General features: G+C 39.8%; 1 protein-coding gene across 2 annotated transcripts in view; it reads left to right on the top strand.

Annotated features, from left to right (window-relative positions):
• VPS13C (vacuolar protein sorting 13 homolog C) overlaps positions 1 to 26,579 on the top strand; it is a 72,796-nt gene that overhangs the window by 10,841 nt on the left and 35,376 nt on the right. For both annotated transcript variants that reach the window (XM_027901493.1, XM_027901492.1), the window contains 39 exons: positions 543 to 602; positions 1,320 to 1,400; positions 2,719 to 2,776; positions 3,004 to 3,131; positions 3,901 to 4,007; positions 4,572 to 4,743; positions 5,199 to 5,261; positions 5,906 to 6,041; positions 6,613 to 6,707; positions 7,292 to 7,434; positions 7,925 to 8,117; positions 8,332 to 8,446; positions 8,786 to 8,922; positions 9,617 to 9,743; positions 10,353 to 10,470; positions 10,819 to 10,948; positions 11,227 to 11,305; positions 11,999 to 12,138; positions 12,700 to 12,853; positions 13,243 to 13,319; positions 13,503 to 13,562; positions 13,780 to 13,930; positions 14,484 to 14,600; positions 15,525 to 15,628; positions 15,929 to 16,096; positions 16,875 to 17,179; positions 17,476 to 17,623; positions 18,345 to 18,450; positions 18,866 to 18,999; positions 19,289 to 19,445; positions 20,153 to 20,232; positions 20,450 to 20,509; positions 21,262 to 21,427; positions 22,441 to 22,557; positions 23,084 to 23,187; positions 23,621 to 23,788; positions 24,202 to 24,506; positions 24,881 to 25,025; positions 26,040 to 26,184. In XM_027901493.1, coding sequence (XP_027757294.1) covers positions 543 to 602; positions 1,320 to 1,400; positions 2,719 to 2,776; positions 3,004 to 3,131; positions 3,901 to 4,007; positions 4,572 to 4,743; positions 5,199 to 5,261; positions 5,906 to 6,041; positions 6,613 to 6,707; positions 7,292 to 7,434; positions 7,925 to 8,117; positions 8,332 to 8,446; positions 8,786 to 8,922; positions 9,617 to 9,743; positions 10,353 to 10,470; positions 10,819 to 10,948; positions 11,227 to 11,305; positions 11,999 to 12,138; positions 12,700 to 12,853; positions 13,243 to 13,319; positions 13,503 to 13,562; positions 13,780 to 13,930; positions 14,484 to 14,600; positions 15,525 to 15,628; positions 15,929 to 16,096; positions 16,875 to 17,179; positions 17,476 to 17,623; positions 18,345 to 18,450; positions 18,866 to 18,999; positions 19,289 to 19,445; positions 20,153 to 20,232; positions 20,450 to 20,509; positions 21,262 to 21,427; positions 22,441 to 22,557; positions 23,084 to 23,187; positions 23,621 to 23,788; positions 24,202 to 24,506; positions 24,881 to 25,025; positions 26,040 to 26,184 — 5,053 coding nt within the window. The remainder of the gene's footprint in view (positions 1 to 542; positions 603 to 1,319; positions 1,401 to 2,718; positions 2,777 to 3,003; positions 3,132 to 3,900; positions 4,008 to 4,571; positions 4,744 to 5,198; positions 5,262 to 5,905; positions 6,042 to 6,612; positions 6,708 to 7,291; positions 7,435 to 7,924; positions 8,118 to 8,331; positions 8,447 to 8,785; positions 8,923 to 9,616; positions 9,744 to 10,352; positions 10,471 to 10,818; positions 10,949 to 11,226; positions 11,306 to 11,998; positions 12,139 to 12,699; positions 12,854 to 13,242; positions 13,320 to 13,502; positions 13,563 to 13,779; positions 13,931 to 14,483; positions 14,601 to 15,524; positions 15,629 to 15,928; positions 16,097 to 16,874; positions 17,180 to 17,475; positions 17,624 to 18,344; positions 18,451 to 18,865; positions 19,000 to 19,288; positions 19,446 to 20,152; positions 20,233 to 20,449; positions 20,510 to 21,261; positions 21,428 to 22,440; positions 22,558 to 23,083; positions 23,188 to 23,620; positions 23,789 to 24,201; positions 24,507 to 24,880; positions 25,026 to 26,039; positions 26,185 to 26,579) is intronic.

Raw genomic sequence — 26,579 nt, 5'->3', positions numbered from 1 at the left:
GAAAGGAGAAGTAACATGTTAAGGAGATGCAGTGACAGGATGCAAACAGCTGGAAGCCAAGACAGTCTTTTATTCATGCGAATAGTACCTGCAGTCTGAGCAAGCAGAGGGAAGAGGATTGAGGGACATCACACTTTCCAAGACCTGGGATTTGTTCTAATGACCCCAGAGATCTTTACAACTGAATATCTTTTCATAGGGCAGGTTATTGCCAGGCCTAATAAATTAGAGTAAACATCACATCCGAATGATTAAGAATGTGGTGTTTTGGCAGGCCTTGTGAGAAATGGGGAGAGAAAATTTCAGCTAACCTCTGTTTGTCTTAGTTGTTACTGACTTCTGTGGGCAGCATAAGGAGCTGAATATCAGAATGTACTGAAATTTTTATATTATTTTGACTCGTGTGTATGCAGTCTAGAGAAACTGGCATTAGTGGTCATGTAGCACTCAAATGACACATTCTTTGCTTGAAAGTGTAGGATAAACCCACAAATGTGTTAACTAAGATGAACAAAATTATTTCTATCCCTTTGAACTTGTAGACAACAAATGAGAACTGGAAACCTTCCATTCTGAATGAAGCTGCAAAAATAATATACAAGGTAATGTGTTTTGGTTTTTTTCCCTACACAAGTGAAGAAATCAACTGATCTGTAGAGTAGTCACCTGGGGTTCTGAAAAAAGTTGGAAAAGTAGTTTGCTTTGTGAATTGTCCTGTTTATTTTATTGTGTGTTTAAACAGAAGTAGAGCACAAATAACTGGCTTTATCCAAGGCATAACTTGAAATTCCATGGTTTAAATAATTTCCCTTAAATGTGAATGCTGATCCCCTCATTAGATGTATTATACAGCAAGTCTGCATACAAACTGTGGTTTCAGTAGGTTACCAAATTGCCATTTTCCCCCCAGTTTGTATTCCTAAAGTGATTGGGATTCTGGCAGCTGAGCAGTCTCTGTTCTCCCTGCCCAGCCCCTCCAATCATTCCCCCCCAGCCTGTGCTGAAAGGAACGTGCAGAGACCTAAGGAATTACAGGAATGACATAAGAAGGGTTTAATACTCCTGGCTTTTTTATTAGGCCAAGTATCAGTTTTGTGCCCCCAGAGCCGTGTTGAACAGATGTGCATCAGCTTGTGCTTTAAGAACTTGCTTTATAGCAACTCAGTTTTCCTTTCCAAATAGTACTGTAGGTTAAATGCATCTCAGTGCTGATGGTGGCTTTGCTGTCCAGTCTGCTTTCCTTTGTTCTCTGTTCTCCCAAATGGAAAGCCAAGTTCCTGGGATGGTTGATGGATTGCAATGTGTTCTCTCCTGTGCAGCTTTTGTGCCTGGACAGCCTCAGTGCTTACTGGAACGTGCACAGCCCAATGTACTATCACGGCTCCAGGGAGCAGATCCTGGTAAGGCAGGAGGCAGTGCATGGAACACAACGAGAATTCCTTTGCTCCTGTAGCATTCAAAACTGATTTCTACCCCACCCTTTGGTCACCTGGACTCAGGGTCATATATTCATCCCTTGCACTGCTGACAGCTGATAATTGTTTGTGAACTTCGTTTGTTATCAACCCCTATCAACTCCTTGCTTCTCTCACACTTGAGTCCTTTCTGCTTCAGAGTTTTAAAACAACTCAGGAACTGAGCAGATAGCAAATAACATGTCTTTTTTAGTAATGTTGTGTTAAAAGCCTGAACACATTTTATGTGTCATCGTTAGTGCAGATCATTTCCTGCCGAGCAAGGTCTTCCATCCAGGCAGGCTGCTTTGGTCTTGATTTTATCAGCATCATCAGCAAATCAGATTTATCATAGTAGCTAATTGCTCCATGCTGTAGTAAGAATAAGCTGTGTAATCTGTAGCAATCTGTTACTTTTGAGCAACAGTCCTCAGATTTAAATAACATCAGTTTATGGTGAGATTAGCTCTTTATCCTTAATCTGATAGAAGTTTAACTTATATTAAAAAGGATCAGCAGGTGGGAAATAGGTTGAAATATAAATACTTTCAATGAGAAAATGTACCTTTTATAAAATACAAAGCAGTTTTTAAATAAGGATTTGGGAAAAGAATTAGGTTGAAGAAATTTGCAGTTGCTAAATATTTTCCTGGTCAAAACAACTCCTGATATTGATAGTTTCTATAAAATTTGAAGGGGAACAAGCACTTCATCTGCCTTCATATAACATCTTCCTAAAAGCAAGCTTCCTGCTTGGACTGATCGTGCCATTGCAATTCTGAAACATATTTGGGCATGAATAAAGCATTCTCAAGAAATTGCCTAAAAATTACAGCATCAGGCAGACCTCATTTTGAATTAAGTCTTAGTTTTAGCGTGATGTTTCTCGGGCCTTTTGGCTGGTCAGTTATCTTCCTGACTTCTTTCTGTTTTGTAATTCCTCTCATACCTGCAGAACAGGCTCATGTGCTAAACATGAGGGAGGGTAGAATGTGAATAGTACACACATGAACTGTTTCTAAATTAGCACACATTTACTGCAAGGTTTAGAAGTCAAATAAAAACTGTGTTAACATTCCACTTCATACGAGAAACTTAAAATTCTTCTTTAACCTGGTGTATTTAAACCCTTCACTCTGAAGTGCTTGTGCTATATCAGATTTCCCATTTAGGGGGAGGAGGCCCATGTGTCCTGAAAGCCTAGAGAGCTGTAAACAAGTAAAGCTCCTGAGCAGGTGCTAGACAGTGACAAATTCCTTTGCAGGACCAGCTGAAAAGAGGAATTCCATGTGGTGGTAACCAGCCAGAAGATTACCAGTACAGTAAGTAAGCTGGGGATGGGTGAATATAAACTGTCCTGAGCGTGTTGATGTGCAACAGCCTCACCTGATGGTGTTTGTTGATAATTCTGGGTTATCCTCATTGTTGGGAAGAATTGCATCCTCATTCTGTGGGTCTTGAGCGCACACACCATCAGTACAAAGTGGTTGATCCATTGCTTCCCATACTTCAAATATGAAATCCGTCTCAATTTTTTTTAATCTTTAAGTTTTTAGACCAGTGTCAGCCTCTGCAAGACTGTATATCAACCCCTATGCAGAGTTAGAACTGAAAACTCCCAAGATTGATTGTAATGTGGAAGTACAGAGAATTGTCATTGAGTTCACTAAGCCACAGGTAAGTTGGTTTGGAGTTTGTTATCCCCATTGCACTTTGTGATGAACTGTAGGGTTTTTCCACTGCAGAACATTCTTCTTAGGGAATTTTCTGCTTACATTCAAGTAGAATGTCTGTTTAGCAGTACCTGTGGGAAATGTATGGGATCACTTTCCCTCTGCGTAACCATCGTTTCCTGGTGCTGAATGCTGACACTCTTACCTGTGGACCCTTGGGGACCACCTGATCCATATTCATCCCTTCCAGTAGCATTCCTCTCACACAGGGAATGGAGTCATGAGGAGCCCTTATCTTATTAAACCACAAGCCAGTGCTGTAACTGCAGAGATGGCAAAACACAAGCAAGGCTGGGAATGCAGGGGGTGTGCTGGCTTTGGCAGCTCAGCCTGCTGAAGTGCCAGGGAACTGATTTAGGAATCTCCCCAGCAGTGGCAGTGTTGTCAGTTATTCAGAGAGAAATTACAGTCAGCTGGCCAGAGAGCTTTTCAGCTCAAAGTGTATATTGAGTGCAGAACAGTACCAGTAAGGTTAACTCATCAAAGGCAGGTCTAAAATGAGGGAAACTGTGCATTGCTGAATGAATATGGACACCAGGAGCTCATCCAGTGGTGTCCTTGGAGAGCAGCGGGTGCAGTTTTTCCCCGTTTACATACTAATGCCACCACATTTCTGTGTAGTTTGAGGAATGCTGAAGAGCCTGGTAGTTGTTTAGGCACTGTGTGCAAACCCAGTGTGAACCCCTGCTGAGAACCCGTTTCCTTGTGTGCAGTACCTGAGCATGCTGGACCTGCTGGAGTCCATCGACTGCATGGTGCGTAACGCGCCCTACCGGCGCTTCCGGCCCCGCCTGCCCCCACACGGACACGCCGCGCTCTGGTTAGTGAAACATCCCGGTGAGGGAAGCCTCACCCAAAATCTGAACAACACGCCAGTGCTCTCTCCAGAGGCTGGAGTGTCATTTTAGAAAGGCTAAAGAAAACAATTAGCAAATCTAATACAAGGGAAATATGTCTGTCAACTGCAGTTTTTAAAGTTTTGAACTGATGTGCATTCTCTTGACTTTTTTCTGAGCATTTGGAACTTAAGGTCTAAATCAGTTAACTGATGCTGATTATCAAAGTTCTTAGGTGTATTTAGACCTTAAGTTAACTTAACTGATGCTGATTATCAAATTTCTCAAGTGTGTTTAAAGCTGTCACATCCCAAGTCTGCAAACTGTGCAGAAATCAGTAAAGAATGAAGACTCGTAGTTCTTCAGGCGTTAAATGTAAGCCCTCAGTCCGTTTTTCAAAAGTGGTGTTGAAACCATTAAAATTTTTATAAGCCAAGTTACTCAAATCACAAGTGGTAAACGAAGGTTGCATATTAATAAATTACTTCTTGTAAGTTGTAATGCACAAATGGAATGGGAAGTTGTTCACAAGCGTGGAATTATTGCAGGTGGAAATATGCAGGTGACAGTGTCCTCGAAGTTCACATCAGAAGACGCACTCGAATGTGGTCGTGGAGTAACATCAAACAGCACAGGCAGCTTCTGAAGAGTTACAAAAACACCTACAAGAACAAGCTGACTCAGAGTAAACTGTCAGAAGAAACTCAGAGGCAAATTCAGGTGGGAGTTTTTTTCTCTTTGGAGAAAGTATGTTTTGGTCCCATTGTGAAATAACTCTTGAAAATCGAGTAATCCAGGTTGATTGTTTTACAGGAGCACAAGAGGTCTGTGGAAATACCTTTTTAGTCTAAAGTTCAGCGTAACCTGCTGTGGAGAGAAAATTAAAATACTAGTAAAGTGCCATTTAAAATTAAACTTCTTGTTGGAGGATTAAGAAGCTTGGATACATTTAATGAAGTGAAAGAGTAATCTAATAAAAAAAAAAATTGGACTATGTAACATCAGATTTCATCTTGTAGTGAACTTTGAGAGGAGGGGATATACCCTAGAAGGAAATGAGCCGATCTAGAATGAAACTGGAGTGTAAATACAAAGGAACTGGTAGAGAATTTGTGATGGAGAGCCTTTCCTAGATGTGTTTTAGAGGCAAATGATTTCATCATCCATTTTTACAGGACCTGGAAAGACAGCTTGACGTCTTCAATATAGTCTTAGCAAGGCAACAAGCACAAGTGGAGGTAAGAAATAGTTTTTGTTGGATAAATATTGTAACACTTCAAATAGGATGGTTTTGTCATGATAATACCTTTGTTATCTTTAATTAACCTCTGTAATTGCGTCTTGTATTTACTGCTCATGCCAATGTAGCCTCAGTGTTTGGTAGCACCTCTGGAATGGGTGTAAAATTAAGAGGAAAAAATAACAATGGTGGTTCTTATTTTTTGAGATGTTTGTGGTCAGAATTTGGTTTTTGAAATGCCAAGTAAAAGCCTGAGCACAAATTAAACATTTTAAATACTTAAAATTTTAAAAATTAGACTTGAAATTTAAAATTTTAAATGGTGCAGGATCAGTCCTCAGGTTTGTCACTGCCAGATTTAGGCAGTGTAGTTGCTTTTTGTATCCTCTTAAATGCCATATTTTCAGGTAGATTCTGTAGTTTAAATGCCAGTGAAATGTGGAGAAAAAGCTTTTAACTTTTTTAAAGTTAAAACACATACCTGTGTTTGTCCATGCACATACACACACACACAGACATGCCCCTCACTCTGATCCTGTCTTATGAGTCAAAGTGCTCTTTATCCCTAGTGGGCTGCTTAAATCGATAGTAATACTATGAACTATATATTTTGTCCAATGTGTTTTGATTTCTGGTTTGCAGACAATAAGATCAGGACAAAAATTACTGAAGAAGAAAAGCACTGAAGCAGAAAAGAAAAGTGGAGGATGGTTTGGTGGTTTCTGGGGCAAAAGAGAATCTAGGAAGAAAGAAGATGAGGAATCACCTGTTCCTGAAAGTAGGTGTAGATTGTAATGCACTGATGTTTAGAGAGACTTCCAGTTTTTATATACATTGAGAGGAAAGTTATGGTATGTTTTGCTTCCTACTATGCAGAAGGAGAGGGTGTGGCCTAATCAGTGCAGTGCTGATCATTTTACAGCATCACTTACTGAATATTGAGCTGGCAAATAAGGCAGCCTCTGAAATGGCCAAAAGCATCTCAGAACCTTGATGAGGAGATCAGTGTGGCATTTACAGCTACAGAGATAATTAGCAGCAATTGGAATACTCTTTTTCTGGTGATTTACTGTCTGGATCAATGATTTGTTCTAATAAAACTCCTCAAAGCCACTTTCATCATTGGGAATTATGGGAACTCTTGTAATAAATACTACATTGATTTCTGTGCTGCATATGGAACGCTATGTATGGACACTTGGTGTGAATTATTTTACAATCTGGACTTAGTGCAATATGAAGAACCCATGAAATGTATCAGCAGAACTGAACTGCAGTAGAAAACTAATGTGGGGAAAAGTGCTTATTGTTATTTATAAAGTGCAAATTGTGTGGGTCTTTGGTTTTAGCTATTGATGAACTAATGACCCCAGAGGAGAAAGCCAAGCTTTTCACTGCCATTGGATACAGTGACAGCTCCCACAACCTTTCCTTACCAAAGCAGGTAAGCAGCAACTTATGGGAATGGGTTAAACAAACACACTCCCCAACAAATTTAGTGTAAACCTTCCATCTCCCTCAGTACCCTGAAGAAAGATGCAGCTTCAAATTGAGGGAGGAAATATTGTTTGATTCTTCTGAAGTTGCTGATTGACAGAGCCCCACATAGGTTGAGAGGTGAAAACCCTTTCTTGGCAAGGCCAAGACATGACGCTGAGCAGCCAGAGCAGCAAAGGCATACCTACCATGTCCTCTGAAACGTGGTTTTGGTTATCTCACTGGTTCTCAGCTGAAGGTGGTTTAGCTGGGCTTGCTTCACTGTTTAAAAAAATGTTCCTCAGTCCTGAAGAGGCACAGGCTGTATTTGCTCTGCATTTGTTGAGCAGTGTTTTATGTTAAAGAAATGACTGATAGGGGTTGAATCAAGTCAAGATTGTTCTTTGAATCCTACATAGAAATGTGTCTCTGATCTTAGGTGTGTGGAATAACTTAAAAAAATGCATTTCAGTGATTCGTTGAAATGAGGAGTTCTGAAAAATTATTCTTATTGAGATGACTGATTTCAATTCCCTCTGTTCTTCTCACCAGTATGTTGCCCATGTTGTGACACTCAAGCTGTTAAGCACTTCTCTTACAATTAAAGAAGACAAGAATGTGGCAGAAACTCTGAAAGTGCAGATAATTGATCTGAGTACCAAAATATCCCAGCGCCCAGGAGCACAAGCCATCAAGTAATTGGATTGGTATTTTATTTTTGTAGAAACATCTCTGCCCTCATCCCCCTTCCCATCTGCTTTATTTTTCTCTCTTGGTTAGTGCATTATAGTGTATGTATTGATTTTGAATTTTCTGGGCATTCTGGAATTTCACTCTGCTGTAAATCCATATTTGGTGAATAACATGCAATAGAACGAAGAAGGGAAGACTATTTGTTAGGTACCTTGAACAGTAGCAAACTTCTTCTTGTGTCAAACCTGAAAGTTCTATTTAGTCCACTTTGCAGGGAACAGAAGATGAGGAGGAAGTGTCACCCCTGTGTTGCTGTGAACACCTTGCCTTCTGCTTATTTTTCCAGTTTAATAATGAGCTTTTGTAAACCTGTCACTTGTTAGTCCTGTGAGGTTAGTCATGCTGGGCTTTCTTACAGGCTTTCTCATCTTGCTGGGCTTTCCTAGATGTATTTAGGATTCCAATCAAGTATATTTTACTTTTCATCTTTAGGGTTGAAGCCAAGCTTGAAAACTGGTACGTTACAGGCCTGAGACAGGAGAACATTGTTCCATCTCTTGTGGCCTCCATTGGGGACAGCAAATCTTCCCTGTTGAAGATCGAGTTTAACACTAACCCAGAGGACAGCACAGCTGACCAGAGCCTTTCCATCGAGTCCCAGCCTGTGGAAATCAAGTATGATGCAGTGAGTAGTAACCAAAGAATGACCTATTTCTGATGCCTCTTTTTCTGCCATAGCAATCACAGAATCATAGAATCATAGAATTAACTGGGTTGGAAGAGACCTCCAAGATCATCAAGTCCAACCCTTTGCTCTATTTTTGAGGTTTTACCTGAGTGACCTCTATGTATATTGCTAATTCTTGTCTTTTTTTTTTTTTTTTTTTTTTAATGTAAAGAGAACAATAAATGCAATGGTAGAATTCTTCCAGACAAGTAAGGGAATGGACCTTGAAAGATTAACGACAGCCACCTTAATGAAGCTGGAAGAAATCAAGGAGAGAACTGCTACAGGTAAGAGAATAACACAGTAACAAATCTCACCTAAGGTGAACCTTTGAAGGTGATAAAAAGTTGCAATGGGATTATCTAAAGACTTTGGTTATGGTTTGATCACTGGCCAAATGGTATGACTGGGATTTTTCCTCGAGTTGGTTTCTTGGACAATGAGTGGATGTTCTGTGGGAAGGAGCACTGAGTTTGGTGAGAAATCAGTAGATGCTACAGAAGGCAGTCTGGACTCCAGATGCTTTGTCTTTCAGATAAACAACATCTTTTGCTATGTTGACTGGCACAATTGTTCCACCTGGGAACAGCACTTGAATTCCAATGTCCTTCCCTTTTTTATTTCAGGGTTAGTTCATATCATTGAGATGCGGAAAGTCCTGGACTTGAAGATTAACCTGAAACCTTCCTACCTCGTGGTGCCCCAGACGGGTTTCTACCAGGAAAATTCAGCTTTGCTCATTCTGGACTTTGGTACATTTCAGGTATGTAAATGACCTCTCTATAGGCTCAAAGGAAGCAAATATTCCTTTCTTTGAACATAGCTGTCATCTGAAACTGTCTGGCTTTCAGAAGGCAAAGGTGATAATCTGTGTGAATGTGGTTTTAACTTGATATATTTCTTACCAAATACATTTGAGTCAGCAATTTGATCAGTGTTCAGGGTTGTTATCTTTGACTTGTACTGGTTAATCCTCCCCAGGAAGCATGTTCATGTTGTAATCATGCTCATCATATCTTTCATTTCTTCAGCTAAACACGTGAACTTCTGTTTCCTTTTTTTGTAAAATGGTAGCCTTTTATTAATAAAAGAGAATTTATTTTTCTCTTGGAGTTTGGAAGTTGATTCCCTTGTTTCTGTAGAATGGAAAGATTGCAATCATTTAACTGCATTTAGCTTACTGTTTTAAGTATTTATTTTATTTTTATTCCACCAGTAAAATTGTAAAAAAAATTTAAAATTCCTTTTGAATCAGTTTAATTAAGTGGACTGATAGAAGTAACAAAACAATATCTACTTATCAAGAATAAGTGAAGTGTGAAATGATTTAAGATATTTTGTTAGTAAGAGTCCAAATGTCAATCATCAGCTATGAATCATATTTTTCATCTTCACTAGAATGAACAGCACATGTCTGTAAGGTTTAGCTTTAATTTTGTCTTGTTCTTTGTGTTCAGCTGAACAGCATAAATCAAGGCAGCAGTCAGACTTCCACCTTTTCATCTCTGGAGGAGATTATGGACAAAGCTTATGACAAGTTTGATGTGGAAATAAAAAACGTGCAGCTGCTTTTTGGAAGAACAGGTAACAAAACAACGTAGTTGTTGTTTATTCAAAAGACTGTTGAAGGCTTCCAACCTGTAATAAATATGTTTTTAGAGGAAAAAGGCAAACCAAAACAAGTAGGTAATGAAAGGATAGGTTATAAAAGGTATGAAAATTTGGTTATTTTCTCTTCAAACAGCTGCTCTTTTTTGTTGGGATTTGTGCATCCCCTCCTGACTTTGATGCTGTCAGTGAATGTAAATGCTCAGAACTACAAAGTTTTCCATCATGTGCAGCTCAAATTTGCCTTAATACTTCACTTGAACTTGAGTTTGTGTAATCAGCAGAATGCTAGGTTCCTGTTTTGTGTTTTGTCCATCAATTTATCTATCTATCCATCTTTTTTTGTGGTTCAATATTTACACACATCTTTTAGTGTAGAATTTGGCTTAATGCTGCTAAGGCATTAGTGTTAGCAGAGTATACTGAAAGCTCTTAAAATACTTGACCTAAATGATTTTAGGTTTCTCTGGTTGGTGAGTGGGGTTTTTTTACCATCCTAGTAATGCCATTTGATTAAGTTAATGATAGCCTAATTAAATCAATTATCAGGTGATGGTTTTTCATGTCAGTTTACCTGATTTGCAGGTGAAGACTGGAAGAAGGCTCGTTTTCAACATCCATCAACATTGCACATTTTGCAGCCTATGGATATTCATGTGCAGTTGGCAAAGTCAATGGTGGAAAGAGACACCAGGATGCCAAAGTAATATCTTAATGTTGAGAAGACTTGGTTGTAATTACTGTGTACTGACAGAAAACTGTGGTTTCCCTAGAGGTGCAGTGACACTTTATAATTTGAAGGTGTAAACTAAGAAATAGGAATAGCTCAGTACTGTTTACAAACCCTGTTTTGGCCAGTCAGCTCCCTGGATGCTTTGCTGGTTACTAATTACTGCTTAAACTTAGTTCAAGACCTGCTTTAATGCAGAATCACTGGTTTCACTGTGATGTGACCTTTCTATCTGAGTATCCGTACTGGTAAGATTTAATTCAAGAATTGGTATGTGCATTTTTGTCCTGGAGTTTGATCACTTTGTTTTTTAAAAAAAAGGTTTAAAGTGTCGGGAGGCCTTCCTTTGGTGCATGTCAGACTGTCAGACCAGAAGATCAAGGCAATTTTTGATCTGATTGACAGCATTCCCTTGCCTCAGAAGTCATCTGTGTCAGCTCCAAGCACAAAGGTAAGCTGACTACAGCAAAGAAAACTGAAAAATAAAAAAAAAATCAAATAAAGAGACAAGGCTCAGCAAAGTGTCTTCACTGTGACTCACAACCAGAATGTGCTGGGCTCACTCAAACCTGGCTGGTGCAGCCTTTGTCATTTCCTGCTGCTTTCAAGGATTGGCAAAACTGACCTTTCCAAAGAGGATGGGGGAGCCATCAGTGGAAAACATGGACATACCAACTTAGATAAACATGAAAATCATGTGCTGGATTTTTCTCTTTTCCCTCCTTCCAGGTACCAGCTATTCCCACAATCCCTGTTGTCAGTAAAGGGTTACTGAGGACACCCCAGTTGTTGGCAGAGATGGTGTCAGGTAAGGAGCTCCAGACGTGCCTTTGTGCAGGTGGAATAGCTCATATTTTCATGTGATTGGTGTTAGAACATAGAACAGCAGAGGTGAGTGTGACTGGTTGTGTCTAGCTGCAAGTGCAGAAGAACATTTAAGATGCTGATGTTACCTCAAAATAATAAACTTGCTTTTTCTAGAAAGCGAAACCACCTCATTTGTAATAATTAATATTATGCCTAAGCAACCTCTTCAAATGAAAGTGAACTGTGACTTCCAGCTGTATTTGGTTCTTCTGACTGTGCTGCATTAGCAAAACTCTCCTTTTTCTGGAAAGGCACAACTAGAATAACAAATGGGGAATTACTGTATTGACACAGTGGATGTGAGCATTCATTTCCATGGCTGTTCTAGGGAAGAACTTGCCTGTAGAAGAAACTGGGACTTATTTTTCCTGGAGCTTCCTTTATAACTGATTTTCCTTATATGTGTCCCTGCACGTCTGATGATGCATCTGGACCCCAGTGCTGTCCTTAACAGGGCTTTCATTTTGTTCACCCTTCACCCGTGGTAGAGCAGGACAGATCTACACTGTCCTTTGTCAGGTTAGCTCTGAACTGCTCATGCAGTTAAAATTCCTGAGGGGATGGAAAGACAGACTGGCATATTTACCCCTGTTTCTGGAACCAGTTTACTGAGGGAGTCATTTCACTCCTGTAGATTCTGAAGAAGAGTATTTTGATTTTGAGGAAAGCTCTGAACCAACTGACAGGTCACTAATTAAAGGAGAAGAAATGAGAAGTGAGGAGCCTGCTCAAGAGGAGCTGACAGACCTTCAGCTGAAGTTTGAAATTAAAGAGGTATGTCTGCAATTCTATTTTCACCTTCTGCATAAAGAGTATTTTTTAAAAAAATCCAGTATTCATTTACCAGTGCTGTCAAGATGAGTGGATGCAAACACATAACCACCAAACAGAAAATATACATAATGTGTATGAAGTATAGACATAATATTTCTATGTGTAAGCAATTTATATGTGGTATGTATATGAGCTACTTCTTATATGTATATGTGATGCATATAAATAAAACATAATACATACACACAGATGAATTATGGATTAAAAAAAAGAGAAGAGTTGGAGTATTTTTGATAGAAAAAAGTGGAAATCTGCACTGGAAGACCAAAAGTCAGACTGAAGCAGGTCACTTGGAAAGAACAAATCCCAAAATATCTTCTATGTTTATATCTGTCACCATTGAACAATCACTTTTCATTCTGTTTTTATACTCTCAAGTCTGCAATAAAAATCACAACAAAGCAGGGAAAGCATTAATTTTGCACTTTTCAATGTTGGTTTAAGTGGTGAGAATGTTATATGTGAGAAGTTGGTATAACTGTGTATTTCTTGCTCATCCAGGTTTTAGTAGAACTCACCAAGGAAAAGCAAACTGAGGAAACAGTGCTTGTGTTTGATGTCATGCATCTGGGGACAGAGGCTACTGTCAGAACCTATAACTTAGCAGCAGTATCTTACTTAAAGAAAATAAGCCTGGATTACTATGAAATTGGAGGTAAGGAGGAAGGGAAGTGTGTGTGTGTGTTTATATTTATCAGTTATGTGAAGCTTTTTTGCTCACTGAAATGCAAATGTTGGTCCACTCTTGGGTTCCAGTGTTCAATATTCAGCTGTCCATCGGCAGTGCTTGTCTCACGGTACAGCTGGGCAGCTCTGGATTCTCACCAAATGCTTACTGGAGAAATAAATAGCTTAGAGCTCAGCCTTTGGCTGCAGAAGGGGGACAGACTGACCAGTTTGCACTTAAGAAAGAGAAGCCAGTGATTCATATTTGGTGGTGCAGTGTATTTTAACAAACAGTGTTGAGGGTTAATCGTTACCTTCAAGTATCTGAAAGAGCAGAAATGACCCTAATTGTTGTTTATTTCCTGTGGTGTGTTCCAGGTAAAAAAACACCCATTCACCTCATTAGTTCCTCAGATAAACCTGGCTTAGACCTTCTGAAGGTGGAATATATCAAGGTATACTAAAAGCTTTTTAAAATTATTTTTAAAGCACTTCCACATATTCTTAATATGTAGGCTGTATATAATCTTAAACCTACCACTCAGAGCTAGTTGGATTGGTTTGTACCTTCTGAAGAAGGTACCAACCAGCACCTGGTTGGAATTAATATTAACCTTCATGCAAATCCTTATTTTCAGGCTGACAGAAATGGGCCACAGTTTCAGACAGCTTTTGACAACACTGAACAGATGATTCAAGTGAGTGTTTGCAGATTTTATTGCTTATTTTCTTTCGGTTGGCTTGTTTAGAATGGAATGAAGAAGTTTTTTGGCTTTCCTGTTTTCCTGCCCCTCCCAGCCTTGCAGCAGGAGATTTAGAGTTCAAATGTGCTTGAAAGCTTTTGTTCCACCTCTGCCCAACTCTTACACTTGTTAAGTTATTGTTTCGTCATCTGGAGTCTCGTGTTTTCCCCAGGTAACGTTTTCATCACTGAACCTCCTGTTGCACACAGAGGCCCTGCTGTCTGCTCTCAGCTTTCTGACAGCTGTGAGCCCATCTGGCAGTGACAGCAGGGGAGACTCACCAGTGAAGGAAAAGCAAGAGGATGACACCAGATTGAAAAAAGGTACAGTGGGATTGTCCAAATGATGGTTGGGAAAGTGTTGCGTGCTGGCAGAACAAGCAAATCCAGAGAAACATGATTGGCTTTGTAGTGTGAGATGAAGGTGAAAGCTCACCAGGCTGCAGGGCTGATTTCAGAAAACCAAGAACTGAACGAGTTTTTAGGAGATTTTTATTCCTGTGTTTCACAGCCTTTTCACAAATAGACTTGAGTGTGAGTAAATGAGATTGCTGTGAGCTTAACAGGGTTTGAACAATAGCATAATCTTAGTGTTCCTGGTAAAATAAAGCAGATAAATAGTACTTGGATGACCATGCTATGCTGTTGATCTGGGCAAATGCTGATGTGTTTTATCAGGAGAGAGGCCCCCAGAGGGAGATTTGTTGCTCTAAGATGGGATGGTGCAGATAGTCAAGATACTGAAAGAAACCAAACTAAGTCATGTGAATGCCCAAAAAACCCTAGGCCAAAACAGCCCTTGAATCCTCTCAGGAGTATTCAAGTGAAAATACTACTTAAAATTACCTTGAAAATCCCACTGTCTCTCATTTTCTAGTGTCTAGACCTTCCAAGGATAAGGATGTGTTTGACTGCAAGGTCTTTGCCAAGCTGGATGCCTTCTGTTTAAATATTTGTGATGAGAAAAAGAACATTGCGGAGATCAAGATACAAGGTACGAAATTTTCTTGTTTGTAGCAACTGTTTTGGTAGTTTAGTTTCAAAGCAATTATTAATAATTTGACTTAAAGATAATGAAGGTGTAAATTGGCGGCATCTGCCTTTTTATGTTATTGTTATCTTTACAAACATGATTTGTAGTCCTGTCCATCATAACTTTTGACCTCCAGCTAGAAAAATCTGATAAATTATTATTCAGATAATTACTACTTTGAAGGACTTTGATTATGGATGGCTTTTCACACTGTACTAAGCTTTGGATATTTTTCTGCTATACCTGAATTAATTAGGATAAAAAAAAACCTTAAAATCGGTTTCTTTGGGTTTTAACCCCTGAGATTTGTTTGGGTTTCATGGTTTGGTTTTGTTTTCTTGATTCTTTTTTACCTCTCAGAAGGATTATCAATAATTCTTTGTGGGGGACAGGAGTGGGGAGGGAGAGTTTAGCTGTAAACTGAGTTTGGCTGTAACTGCCATCCTAAGAGCTGCCCAAACTCTCTCTTGTTATGGATATTTAAGAATGTGTGATATACCAGATTTTGGACTGCAGTTCGTAAAGTCTTTTGCTTGTGCCCATCTCTAAACCATATTAAATACTCACACAAGATTCAAATACAATATGGTTACTTTTATTCTGATAAAAAAAATCTCTATAAAATCAGTCAGTAGCTTGGTTACTAAGAAACGAATTATTGTGTGAATGTATTTCTATGAGTAGATTCCGGAGATGGCTGATGTTGAGGCAGTATCTGTATTAGAAATGCCTCTGTTTTGCTTTTGGTCAAAGCTGTAGGATGGTCACATTTTCAGAGCTCAGTATCTTCTCTCACTCCCCCTGCTGCTGTCACGTGTCCCCACCCTGAAAAGAAGTGTCACTTTTGCTGTGCAACACAACTGTTTCTATTTTTATGCTTTACAGGTCTTGACTCATCCCTTTTCCTTCAGCCAAGCCACACCGTATTCTTTGCCAGACTTAAAGACATAGTTGTCACAGATGTTGATTCAAGGACCCTTCATAAAAAAGTACTCAACCACAAGATTTTAACTTTTACTTGATTCTTGGTTAGTTTTATGTGTATAAAAGTGAAATGTAATATATATTCCACTCTTTCTGAAGTATTTGATTTGTTATTAATAGGTCTTTTCAAATAAGATACATATAAAGAATAATCTTCATATTACAAGAATGGATGTGTAAAAAGATTTCAAGATGTAGTAATCTAACTTTCACATCTGATAGGCTGATGATCTGTTTAGTTCTGTGTGTTAAGTCCCTGTTTAGAAGCTGCTGATGGCTGGTAGGTGCTGTTTCTCTCTTTCTAGGCCGTGTCTATAGTGGGAGATGAAGTTTTCAGTTTCAATCTGACGTTAAATCCACAAGCTACTGAGGGAGAAGCCTACACTGACATGTCCAAAGTGGATGGTTCTGTATCTCTGAGAGTGGGCTGCATTCAGATTGTGTTCCTCCACAAGTTCCTCATGGCTCTTGTGGTAAGTCTCATTTTCCTGTGTTTCTGCAATATTCTCACATTGGTCTCGATGTTTGTGCCCTCAGTACAAGTGGCAGCTTCAGTTTCTGAAAGAGAAGGAATGGGCTTAATTTTTCATGTGAGCCATTCAAAACCTTTGCTCAGTAAGCTTTCACTGGTTACAGTTTGAGAAAAACCAGTCAGTGCAAGTGGGTCCCTCCCACCCTCAGCTTTGCAAAAAGGAAAGTTTGGTGAGTTAAGGTGCTTTGGGGGTTTTGTGTTTGCTGCCCTCGCCGCCCTGGCAAGATCCTGAGGTCATTGCAAAGCTATCTGAGGTAACATCAGAGGCAAATCTTTCTGCAGGGTTAGATGTGATGACACCTGCAGAATCACCAGTTTAAATGTTTGTACACTGAAGAACCCCAATGTTGGCTTTTTCAGTACAGCACCAGGGGGCTTTGCCTCCTTCAGTACTGACTTGAACAGGAATTAGGATTCACTGAGGGCAAGAGGGCCTTTAACAATTAACTGTCCCTAAAAGCTAATGAGCCAAGAATCCTGTAGCTAAGGAAGGAAGAAAAAGTGAAGATGAGTTTAAAGTAAGTGAGTTGTAGTGGTTAGTGGCTCTCAATTAGAGGTCATGACAGAAGGCACCAAGTTGTCTCTCCCCAAGGGAAGTTCCACACAGTAGGCAGAATAGTTGATGGCTGATGGTGGTCATGGGTGATGTGGTAAAACAAGAAAGTAACCTAGATTAAAAAACTGCTTACAGACATTTCTACTTCAACTGCTTTTTCTAGACCTTCTTGAACAACTTCCAGACAGCCAAGGAGGCTCTGAGTGCTGCCACAGCCCAGGCTGCAGAAAAGGCTGCCACCAGTGTGAAGGACCTGGCTCAGAGGAGTTTTCGCCTGGCCATGGACATTCACCTGAAAGCACCAGTTATCGTCATCCCCCAGTCCTCAGTGTCCCCCAGGGCCATAGTGATAGACCTGGGCTTGATCAGGGTGCAGAACCAGTTCAGCTTGGTGTCTGCAGAAGGCAGCTCCCTGCCTCCAGTCATTGACAAAATGGATGTGCAGCTGACAAAGCTGAAGATGTCCAGGTACAGTGGCTTCACTAAATAATGCCTTCACTAATTGCTAATATTAATATTCTATAGGATATTAATTTACTTGCTTAGAAACTGTGGTCGATGCTAGTGTCAAATAATTGCTGTTAGAATGCTCTTACTTTAGGGCAATTCAGTAGCAAAATTAGAAACTGCTCTGCTCAGGAAACTCTTTAAGCCTAAAGAGGTATCACATCTGAGACTGAGATTTTACAAAGTAAATTTAACACGACTGAACTTCTAACTTCCCAACTGTGTGTGTTGTTTTCTTTTCCCCCCTGTGTTTCAAGGACCACTGTGGAGGCAGATTCATCACATCCAGATATTCAGATTCTTCACCCTATTAATTTAAGCCTGTCAGTGAAGAGAAATCTGTCTGCAGCTTGGTTTCACAAACTGCCTGTGCTGCAGGTCACGGGCTACCTGGACACAATGAATGTGAGTCCTGTGAAAAGGTGGGGAAATGCTTAATGTGGGACTAACCCTTGTGTTAGAATTCTGGACTCAAAGGGGCAATAAGTTTCAAAGTTTTAGTAGATGTGGAGTGATTTCAGTGATATAACAGGATTTGACCCCACCTGTATCAATGTAGAGGCTTGAAAGCATCAAATAGAACAGCCAAACTGCTGTGTGCATTTAATAACCTGAGAGAAAAAGGACTGAAAAGAGAAATAAGAAGAGGATGTCAAGGAGTTAATTCCTTGCAATGAGACAGGACCAACTAAATTTAAATTAATGCAAATATTTGCCTTAGTATCTGCAGCTTCATACCTTCCCATCACCCCTGAAAGACTCAAGATGGTTGTTTTCTGTGGCATTTTATGTACTGTGAAAGACAATAACTGGTATGTCCTGGGTGAAACTGGAATTAAAATATTAAATAGCATATCATTAACAGGAAAATATTAAAAACATAGATGTGTTAAAGGCTGCAATGTACACGGGTTCAGCTTTGGAAGTCATAACCTTTAATCTCCTAATAGTGTAACAATAAATGGTAGGAAGAATTTAATTGTGTTATTCAAGGGATGATTCTGCTGACAAAATACTTGTAAAAAAGGCACTCTTCTTGTCAGGAATCGTTGTTCTGCTTTTTAGCAGGTGATAGGTTTAAGGAACAATGTCTTTTTCCTGAGAACTGTGATCTGCTGCTTTGTAGGTCGTGTTAAGTCAAGAGGATCTGAATGTCTTTCTCAGAGTGTTGACAGAAAACCTTGGTGAAGCAGAAGAACAAACTGATGCCAAATCAGTCCTGCAAAAGGAAGGTCAGAGCTGGAATTGGTCCTGAATACTAAGTGTGTTGGGTTTCAGGAGTAAGGAAAGGCATTTCTTATCTGGAAAACAAGTTTAGATCTGAGAGGTGTGCAAGCGAGGAACTCTTTAATTCTGCAAGGACAGTGCTCATACTTTGAGACTTCAAAAAATTGGAAACAGTACAGACAAAATGTGGTGGTTGTGTTGGCTGAGTTGTCAAGGAACTAGCAAGGTACTGAGATGTCAGAGTTGTCTTGTTGCCAGAACATGTTTTTATTTCCTTTTCATGCTCTCCTTGGGTACATGTTGCCAGCTTATCTTAGGTGAATGTGAGCCTTCTGAATGGATGAAAGAGTTGGATGTTTTTTCTTGAGCTAAAAAAATGGTGGCCATTTCCAAAGTTAACCAGTTTATTGAATGTTTCAGGTAAATCCAAAGAAATGGAGAGATCAGTTTTGGTACAGGGTAAGAGTGGTGCAGAAGGAATGCTGTCTGAAAAGAGAAAAGAGACACTGACTGAAGATGTAATCAATGTGCTGCTTAATTTTGAAATCAAAGAGGTACGTGTCCATCTGCACAAATTATTGTTCCTCAACCCAGTACTCAAGTCTGGTTCTTAGAAGTAGAGGGCTGTAAAGTCCATTTTAACAATTAAACTTAACAACAAATGAAAACAAGAGGAACAGGGGTGGGGCCAGGGGAAATCTTGAGCAAACTGGTCTGGTAGGGTCTTTGTAAAAATGCAGAATGTGGAGATGAATGTCACTGTTGAGGTTCAGCTGAGGAGACAATGCCTGCCACGTGTGGACAGCCTCACTGAACCCCTGAACTGCCCTTGCCATCTTCCAGGTTGTAGTGACCTTGATGAAGCAGGTTCAGGAGGAGAGATACCCATTACATATCCTGACTGTGCTACAGCTTGGAACTGAAACCAAAGTCAGAAACCATGAACTGACTGCAGCGGCATATCTGAAAAAAATTGCCATGAGATGCACCGAGATAAAGGGTAAGTCCTCCAGAAAAGTGGTGCACAGCCAGCAGTGTGAGGGCAATCAGCTCTTGTTGCAAGAGAATAATATCCTCCAAACCAATAACTAGAGGGGGGGGAAAGGGGCAGGAAGTTACACTCCAAATTGACTTAATGGGGCTGTCCAGTGTCATTTAGAGGGAATTAATTTGCTTTACCTGACACCAAGTTTTGCTGCAGCTGCCAAGAGTCAGTTGGAGTTAATGTTTGTGAGGGAGTTGCCTACTCTGAGTAGGAGTGGTCATTGCTGACAAAAGTTGTGACTGTTGAGGGGGTTGAGCTGCTGGGTCGGTGCTGTGTGACCCATTCTAAAACTAAACTAAACTAAAACTGATGGTGAGGTAATAACTGAAATAGCCACGTATTCCAAGTAGAAAAGCAAGATTTTGAATGTAAAAACCTGAAGATAGGAATGCAAAACTAATTACAGGAACGCAAAGAACTTTCCAATTTTGAATCTTTTTTGTAAGGACCGAGATAAGTTAATTATTACTTGTTTAATTTAAAATAAAAATATATTTCACAAGGTAATGCAGCTTCCCAGTGCAAACAGCTGTTTACTTTCACTCTTTCAGCAAGAATAGTATATAATTAGGATATAACTGAGAATCAGCATAGGGATATTCCATAGGTGGAGTAAAGCTTGTGAGTGGAGATATTTTACATCTTTATTTCTTTGTTTGCAGACTCAAAAGGAGAACCTCTTTGCATTATTAATTCTTCAAGTGAGACAGATGAGCACCTTCTGAAAATGGAATACATTAAGGTTTCAGTACCTTTTCACTAAAATTACATGGGGAGTAAAATAAGGCTTTCCAAACTTACCTTGTAGGGTTTGTATCTAAAACTTAACCAGACTTTCTCCCAAATACCTATTCTCCAACTTAGCATTTCATTTCCTTCTTTTATTTCACCTATTATTAATTATTGATTAACTCAGCAGAGACTGACTGTGTCCTTTTTTTTTTTTCCTTTCCCTTTAGGCTGATCCTGATGGGCCAGACTTTGTTACAACTTACAAAAACACCAAGCAGAACATCAATGTAAGCACTGGATGGCTTTAGGTTTTTTTTAAGCTTCTCAAATGGTAACAAATATAAATACTGATTTATATTTAACTACTTCAAAGGGAAATCCAGGTGGAATTTTTTTTTTTTTTGCAGAAGTATTTAGTGTATTTATTTTTTTAAACAAGAAGCTGTAAAAGCAGCATTTACCAGGGGCTGCTTTGGGCTGGGGAGAGTTGGCTGCCTGATAGCAGGTTGTGCTAAGTTACACTGGCAAGAGGAGCTGCTGCTCATGTGTTTTCTGTTCTGATTGCAAATTCTGGATCTTGAAGGGGGTGGGTTTTGGTTGTAGGTTTGGTTTGGTTTTTTGTGTCTGTGGTTTTTTTGGTTGGTTGGTTTTGTTTGGTTTGGGGGTTTTTTGGTTTGGTTTGGTTTTGTTGTTGTATCACATCTACTAAAACATGGGGCTGAAGCTGTCAACCAAAGTGCTCAGCAGCCCACACAGAAATGCAGCAGAACTGAGAACTGCTGGAAAACCAGAAGCACGTGAAGCATCAGCTTTTGGACTGGCTCAGTTCCTCTGCAGCCGTTTTTAAACTTCCCTTCCACAGCTCCCTCAGCTGTTCTGGGGCTGTTTTGGTGGTAAATTGGAGGAGATGGAAGGGTCAGAAACTTGTCAAATTGAGCAAGACACTTTTTTTTTCTCGATTCTGTGGCAGTAACTGAGTTGTTATGCAAGAAACTGCCACTAAAACCAATATTCCTTTGTCTCCTTGCCCTCATTTCAGGTCATCTTTTCATCTTTGGATATAGTACTTCACACAGAGGCTTTGCTTTCCATCTTGAGTTTTCTCACCTTCAGTGTTCCATCAGGTGGTCTTCCCAGTGCTGATAAATCATCAGACCACAAGCCTCAAACAAAAGAACAGGACACAGGAAGTGCTCTTAGACCAGGTAATGTGGTACTAGAAAGTGCTTGTGTTGATGGCAGCATCTCATCTTCACTCTCAAAGGATGCATTTCAGGTGGCAGCACTGCAGGCTTTGTGGTGGAAGAACGAAGCATGAACAACCGGAAGTGGGGAGAAAATAATCTTAAAAAAAAAAAAAAAAAGCCAGATATTTTTGCTGTTGCTTAATTTTACAAATTCTCCTTACTCAGAGTTAACTTTTCCCTAGGTGGTGGTCTGATTTTTATAATTAAATTTGAATAAAGGATGTTGCCATGAGCAGCCTTGCCAAAGATTCAGTGTCACAACCAGGTACCTTTCCAATCTGAAGGCTCCAAAGGGTGCTTTCCTTGCTGAAAATAAACCTTCTGGGGAAGCCAAGAGAAGTTCTGAACTGAAGGGTGGGGTGTTTATTTTGATCCCTAGTGTTTGTAACCTTGAAGTAGCAGAGTGTTTGCATGGGAGCTCCTTAATGTTTTGTCAGGTCCTGTGTGGTTCATTCTCTTGTTTGTGGTGGTGTTTGTGGAATTCAAGGTTTTCTAATCCTCAGGCTGTTGGGACTGAGTTTACAGTGGTTGGCTGCTACAATTTGTGTTTCTGTAGAAACCTTTCTCAGCCCTTTTGCCTCAACTGGCCTTGCTCCTTGTTCCAGAAAGGAACACTTCTCATGGGAGGTGGTGTTTCAAATACTGCTTCAAATACTTCAAATACTGCTTCAAATAGTTCAAACACTGTGTTCAGCACCCTGCTGGGAACACTGGGTACCAGTGAGGAGAAAGGATGGCGTCTGGGTGGCTTTTTGCCTGTGCTGGTGGCTGTTCATGTGCCAGAAGAAAACTGTGTTAATAAAAGACTTACTTCGTATCCCGACTTATCGATGATCTAGACTTTTAGGGGACTTTACTTCAAAAAAGAGGTTGCTTTTTGAACAGTTCATATGTGTACAAACAAATAATCTGTGTTTTAAACAATGGGCTTATAATGAAGTTCTTGTATGTCTCTTGTGTGTCCTATCCAGTGTCTGGTGATGCAACCCACAATGATATCTGTGAATTAAAACTCACTGCAAAGCTCAATGCATTCAGCATCGCTGTGTGTGATCAGACCTGTAGGATTGCAGACATCAGAATACAAGGTAAGGGGTTTTTAATTTAAATAGTGGGTGAAGTTTAGTTAAATATCAGATGAAATATGTAGTTTCTCTCCATTCACTTCTGAAAGGCCTGTGTGCACTGCACATGTCTTTGCAGTGTGTGTTTGGGTATAGTTTGGTTGTGTGAAATAACCTGCAAGGAAAGGGAATGTTTGACTCGGAAAAAGGAGGTGATTTTTAAAATAGTGGAGTAAAATTAAAAGAAATCAAGGCACTGTGTAATAAATAACACAAACTTGCATTTTTAATAGCAAAATCCTAAGCAGTGTTGGGAATTTTTACTCCAGTCTTAGGGGCAGTTTGTGTTGGCAAATTTGTCACGTGTATTAATGTCCTGACTTCTGTCCCAGGCTTAGCACTGGTTCTTATACAGTAGAAGGCTGGATTCTGAACTATTTTTATTCTTTATACTCAGTAATAATTAATGGGGGTTGTTTTCAGCAGAAGTGTTTATTTAGATATTTGTTGGAGTGCATTTTATTGTTTTCCTTCTTTTGTCTCCAATCAGGAATGGATGCATCTGTAACTATGAAGCCTAAAAAGATTAAAGTGTTCTCCAGGCTTGAGGACATTGTAATTACAAATGTTGATCCCAAAACAGTCCATAAAAAGGTGATGTATTGTGCAGATGGCAAACAAACAAAGACCCAGTTGTTTCAGTGATTTATAGTGACAGCACTGTAGTTTATTTGCTGTGTTGTGGAATCCCAAGTGTGGTGTGATGCACCAAACACTAAGCAAAATTTTATTGGTTAATATCCTTTATCTCAGGGAAGCAAAATATTCTTCCATTTAATATTTAGCTCTATTTAACCACATTTGCAGTGCTGTGTTGAATTGTGAGTAGCATAGGTTAAATATAAATTGGGCTGTGGATAACCAAGTGAGAAGGGACATTCAGTAAAAGGGGTGATTCTGTTTCCTTTCTGCCTGGCATTGCCTGTGCCCAGGTACTGCTGAGAAGTTGCAGTTGCTCTTCTTGGGGAAACATTTCTTGCTTCAGATGACTCCTGGCAGTGTTAACTGCACGGACCTTCTCTTGCAGGCTGTGTCCATAATGGGAGATGAAGTGTTCAGATTTCACGTGTCCCTGTACCCAGACGCCACTGCAGGGGAAGCCTACGCTGACATGTCGAGGGTGGATGGGAAGATGTCTCTCAAAGTGGGCTGCATCCAAATCATTTACCTCCACAAGTTCTTTATGTCTCTCTTGGTAAGACAGCAGTTCAGGTTCCTTTCTTGACTTTACAAGTTTTTTAATAAAATTCAGTGTAATCGCCTCTCCCTTGTGGTGAGCTGGTGTACTGGCACAGGCAAGTATTTTGCTGCAGAAGTGGTTTTTAGAAGTGCTTTTTAGAAGAGTGACAAATAAGGAGAAGGATGACAAAACAAATAATGAGTGCAGTTGATAGCTTTAATAGTATCTTAAAAATAAATAATCAAGCAGTGTCTTAGCTTGTGCATGATTTGAACCTTTTTGTCTTTTGAAACCTGTGTGGTTAATTGAGGAGTTTCATATTTACACCCCAGCTGTACGTTTTGTCTTGATTTTATATTTTGCCTTTGTTTGAGAGGAAGTCATTTTTTTTCATGGCAGTCTTACTTTTTTCCACTCCCCCTGCACAGAACTTCCTGAACAACTTCCAGACAGCCCAGGAAGCCCTGACTGCAGTCACTGCCCAGGCAGCAGAAATGGCAGCTTCCAGCATGAAGGACTTTGCCAGGAAGAGCTTCCGCCTCTCCATGGATGTCAACCTGAAAGCTCCAGTTATCGTTATTCCTGAATCTGCAGCTTCACACAACGCTTTGGTGGCTGACCTTGGCTTAATCAGAGTGCAGAATGAGTTCAAGCTGGTACCTTCAGATGAATCTCCTCTTCCTCCAGTCATTGACAGCATGGATGTGCAGCTGACTCATTTGAAGTTATCAAGGTATATGTGGAGTTTTGCTCGGAGTTGAAAGGTGTTCGTAAAGAAAACCTGTTCATGTTCCATAGTCAGCATTTTTCTGTGATTTAAAGATGATAAGCAATGAAACCATACTATAATGAACAAAAAAACCTCCCCAAGCCAAGTTTAGGAGTGTTTTCAGAGGGACACAGTCTCTGAAACTTCTTGGAGAGAAGGGAATGTCAGGACAGTAACTGAGTTCATCTCAAATGCATCCCTGGGTGTAAGCACATGTGAGCACATATACTGATTTTAAAATTAATAATTATGCCCATATTCTGCTAGATTGCTATGATATTTGGGATTCTGCAACTGCTGAATGTTTTTCCTCTGTGGGTTTCCCTGTCTTTTGTCAGGTGCATCATATCCACAGATTCTCAGCCAGACTCTGAAATTCTGTGTCCTGTGAGTTTGACTTTGCTGGTGCAGAGAAATTTAGCAGCAGCGTGGTATCATAAATGCCCAACAATTGGTATCAAAGGAGACCTGAAACCAATGCAGGTAATACCAGGCCACGTCAGAGCCACATCAAAAGTCACTTCTGCTCAGTACCCAGCTTAATTAAAGAGCTTGTGAACTCATTTCAGTGGGTGTCCTGTAGGAATGTCCAAAGACTTGCAGCTTGATTGTCCATTTATAGATGTGTTAGAGCTTTGATATTGCCTCATGAACAGCTGTGTGTAGCTGTGTGCAAATGGAGTAAAGCCTAGTTTTATTTTCCTGTTGGAGCTGTCCTTTGACTCAATACTCAGTAAAATCAGTGAGGTTGCCTGTTGAGTTGGCTTTTAAAAAACAGATTTAAGTCTTCACGTTTCACCTGTAACATTCAGGTTATTTGAGTGTTTATTAGATTGATAGAAATGAAAAGGCTGTCTCTAATACACAACAATTTAGAAGTATGGGTGATATCTTTGCAGAGGGAGGGCTTTGCTTTTTCTTTTCCTACATTGCCCATATGGGTTTAAATGGGTAAAACCAAGCTGAGGCACCTTATAATTGTTCCTGAGCCCTGGGCCATTCCTGTACCTGTGCTATGGCCAAACACAGCACTGGTGAAGCACAGAGATTCAAGAGATTTAAAAGGAGGACAAACAAAAGTAACCAGATGTAGAAAAAATACTTCTAACACTGTATTATGGCCTAAATGGCTGCTTTTTGTCATTTATTAGTGCTTGGGTTTTTCACAGTTGTGTAATTTTATTATTGGATTCACATTCATTAACTCCTTGAAGGCCTCCTGAAGGACAGTTGCTTTAGTGTAGACAATGCAAGCCTTGGCTTTGATGTTATCTGGTGCTGTTGGGGGATTTCTGAGTTGTTAGAAGTGCATATGTTCATCAGTTACTCATAATTTTAGCAGGCAAAGATCCTTTACAAGACTGGAAAGGGGTTATCATGTGGAGTGTTTTATTTCTTGTAACTCCTGTTCATAACAAGCAATGTTATGCTTGATAGGAAAGATGGGCAAATAATTTCTGTCACCAAAACTGAAGTTTGTGGTTTATCACTTTACAGATTGCACTCAGTGAAGATGATCTGACTGTTATCATGAAAATTTTACTTGAAAACCTCGGAGGGGCTTCTTCCCAACCAACTGCTGTGCAGGAGAACGTCGAGTTTACACAGATCCCTAAAAAAGAGAAAGTTCCCCATGAATCTGGTATGTTTAACTCAAAAGGCTGAGCATGTTCCAAACATCACATTTATCTGAAGCACTTGAATGTGTGCATGTGAATTCTTTTCACTTACAGATGTACTGTGTACGTGAACAGTTATAAACAGGGGTGTGTGCACATACATGGATGTGAGCTCTTGGTGGTCAGAAGTTTTTGTAGCATATTTTTTGTGGTTCTTCCCCTATAGGATGGTATTCTTCAGTCCAGAGCAATGACTCTTCTAAGGTGCAGGTGGTTAAAAAAGAAAAATGCCAAATCACCTACCCCAGAGTGTTAAAGCACAGTTATAACAACTGAGGATAATATGAGTATTCAGACAGTGTGTCAATGTAAACAGTGCATGTCTCTGGATAAAATATTGCTAACACTTTGCCAAAAA

The sequence above is a fragment of the Empidonax traillii genome, unplaced genomic scaffold, assembly GCF_003031625.1.
Source record: "Empidonax traillii isolate 1590-97213 ecotype Southwest subspecies unplaced genomic scaffold, ASM303162v1 scaffold790:size373772, whole genome shotgun sequence".
Lineage (NCBI taxonomy): Eukaryota > Metazoa > Chordata > Aves > Passeriformes > Tyrannidae > Empidonax > Empidonax traillii.
The sequence above is the reverse complement of the archived record's forward strand: the minus strand, read 5'-3'. Positions and strand labels throughout refer to the sequence as shown.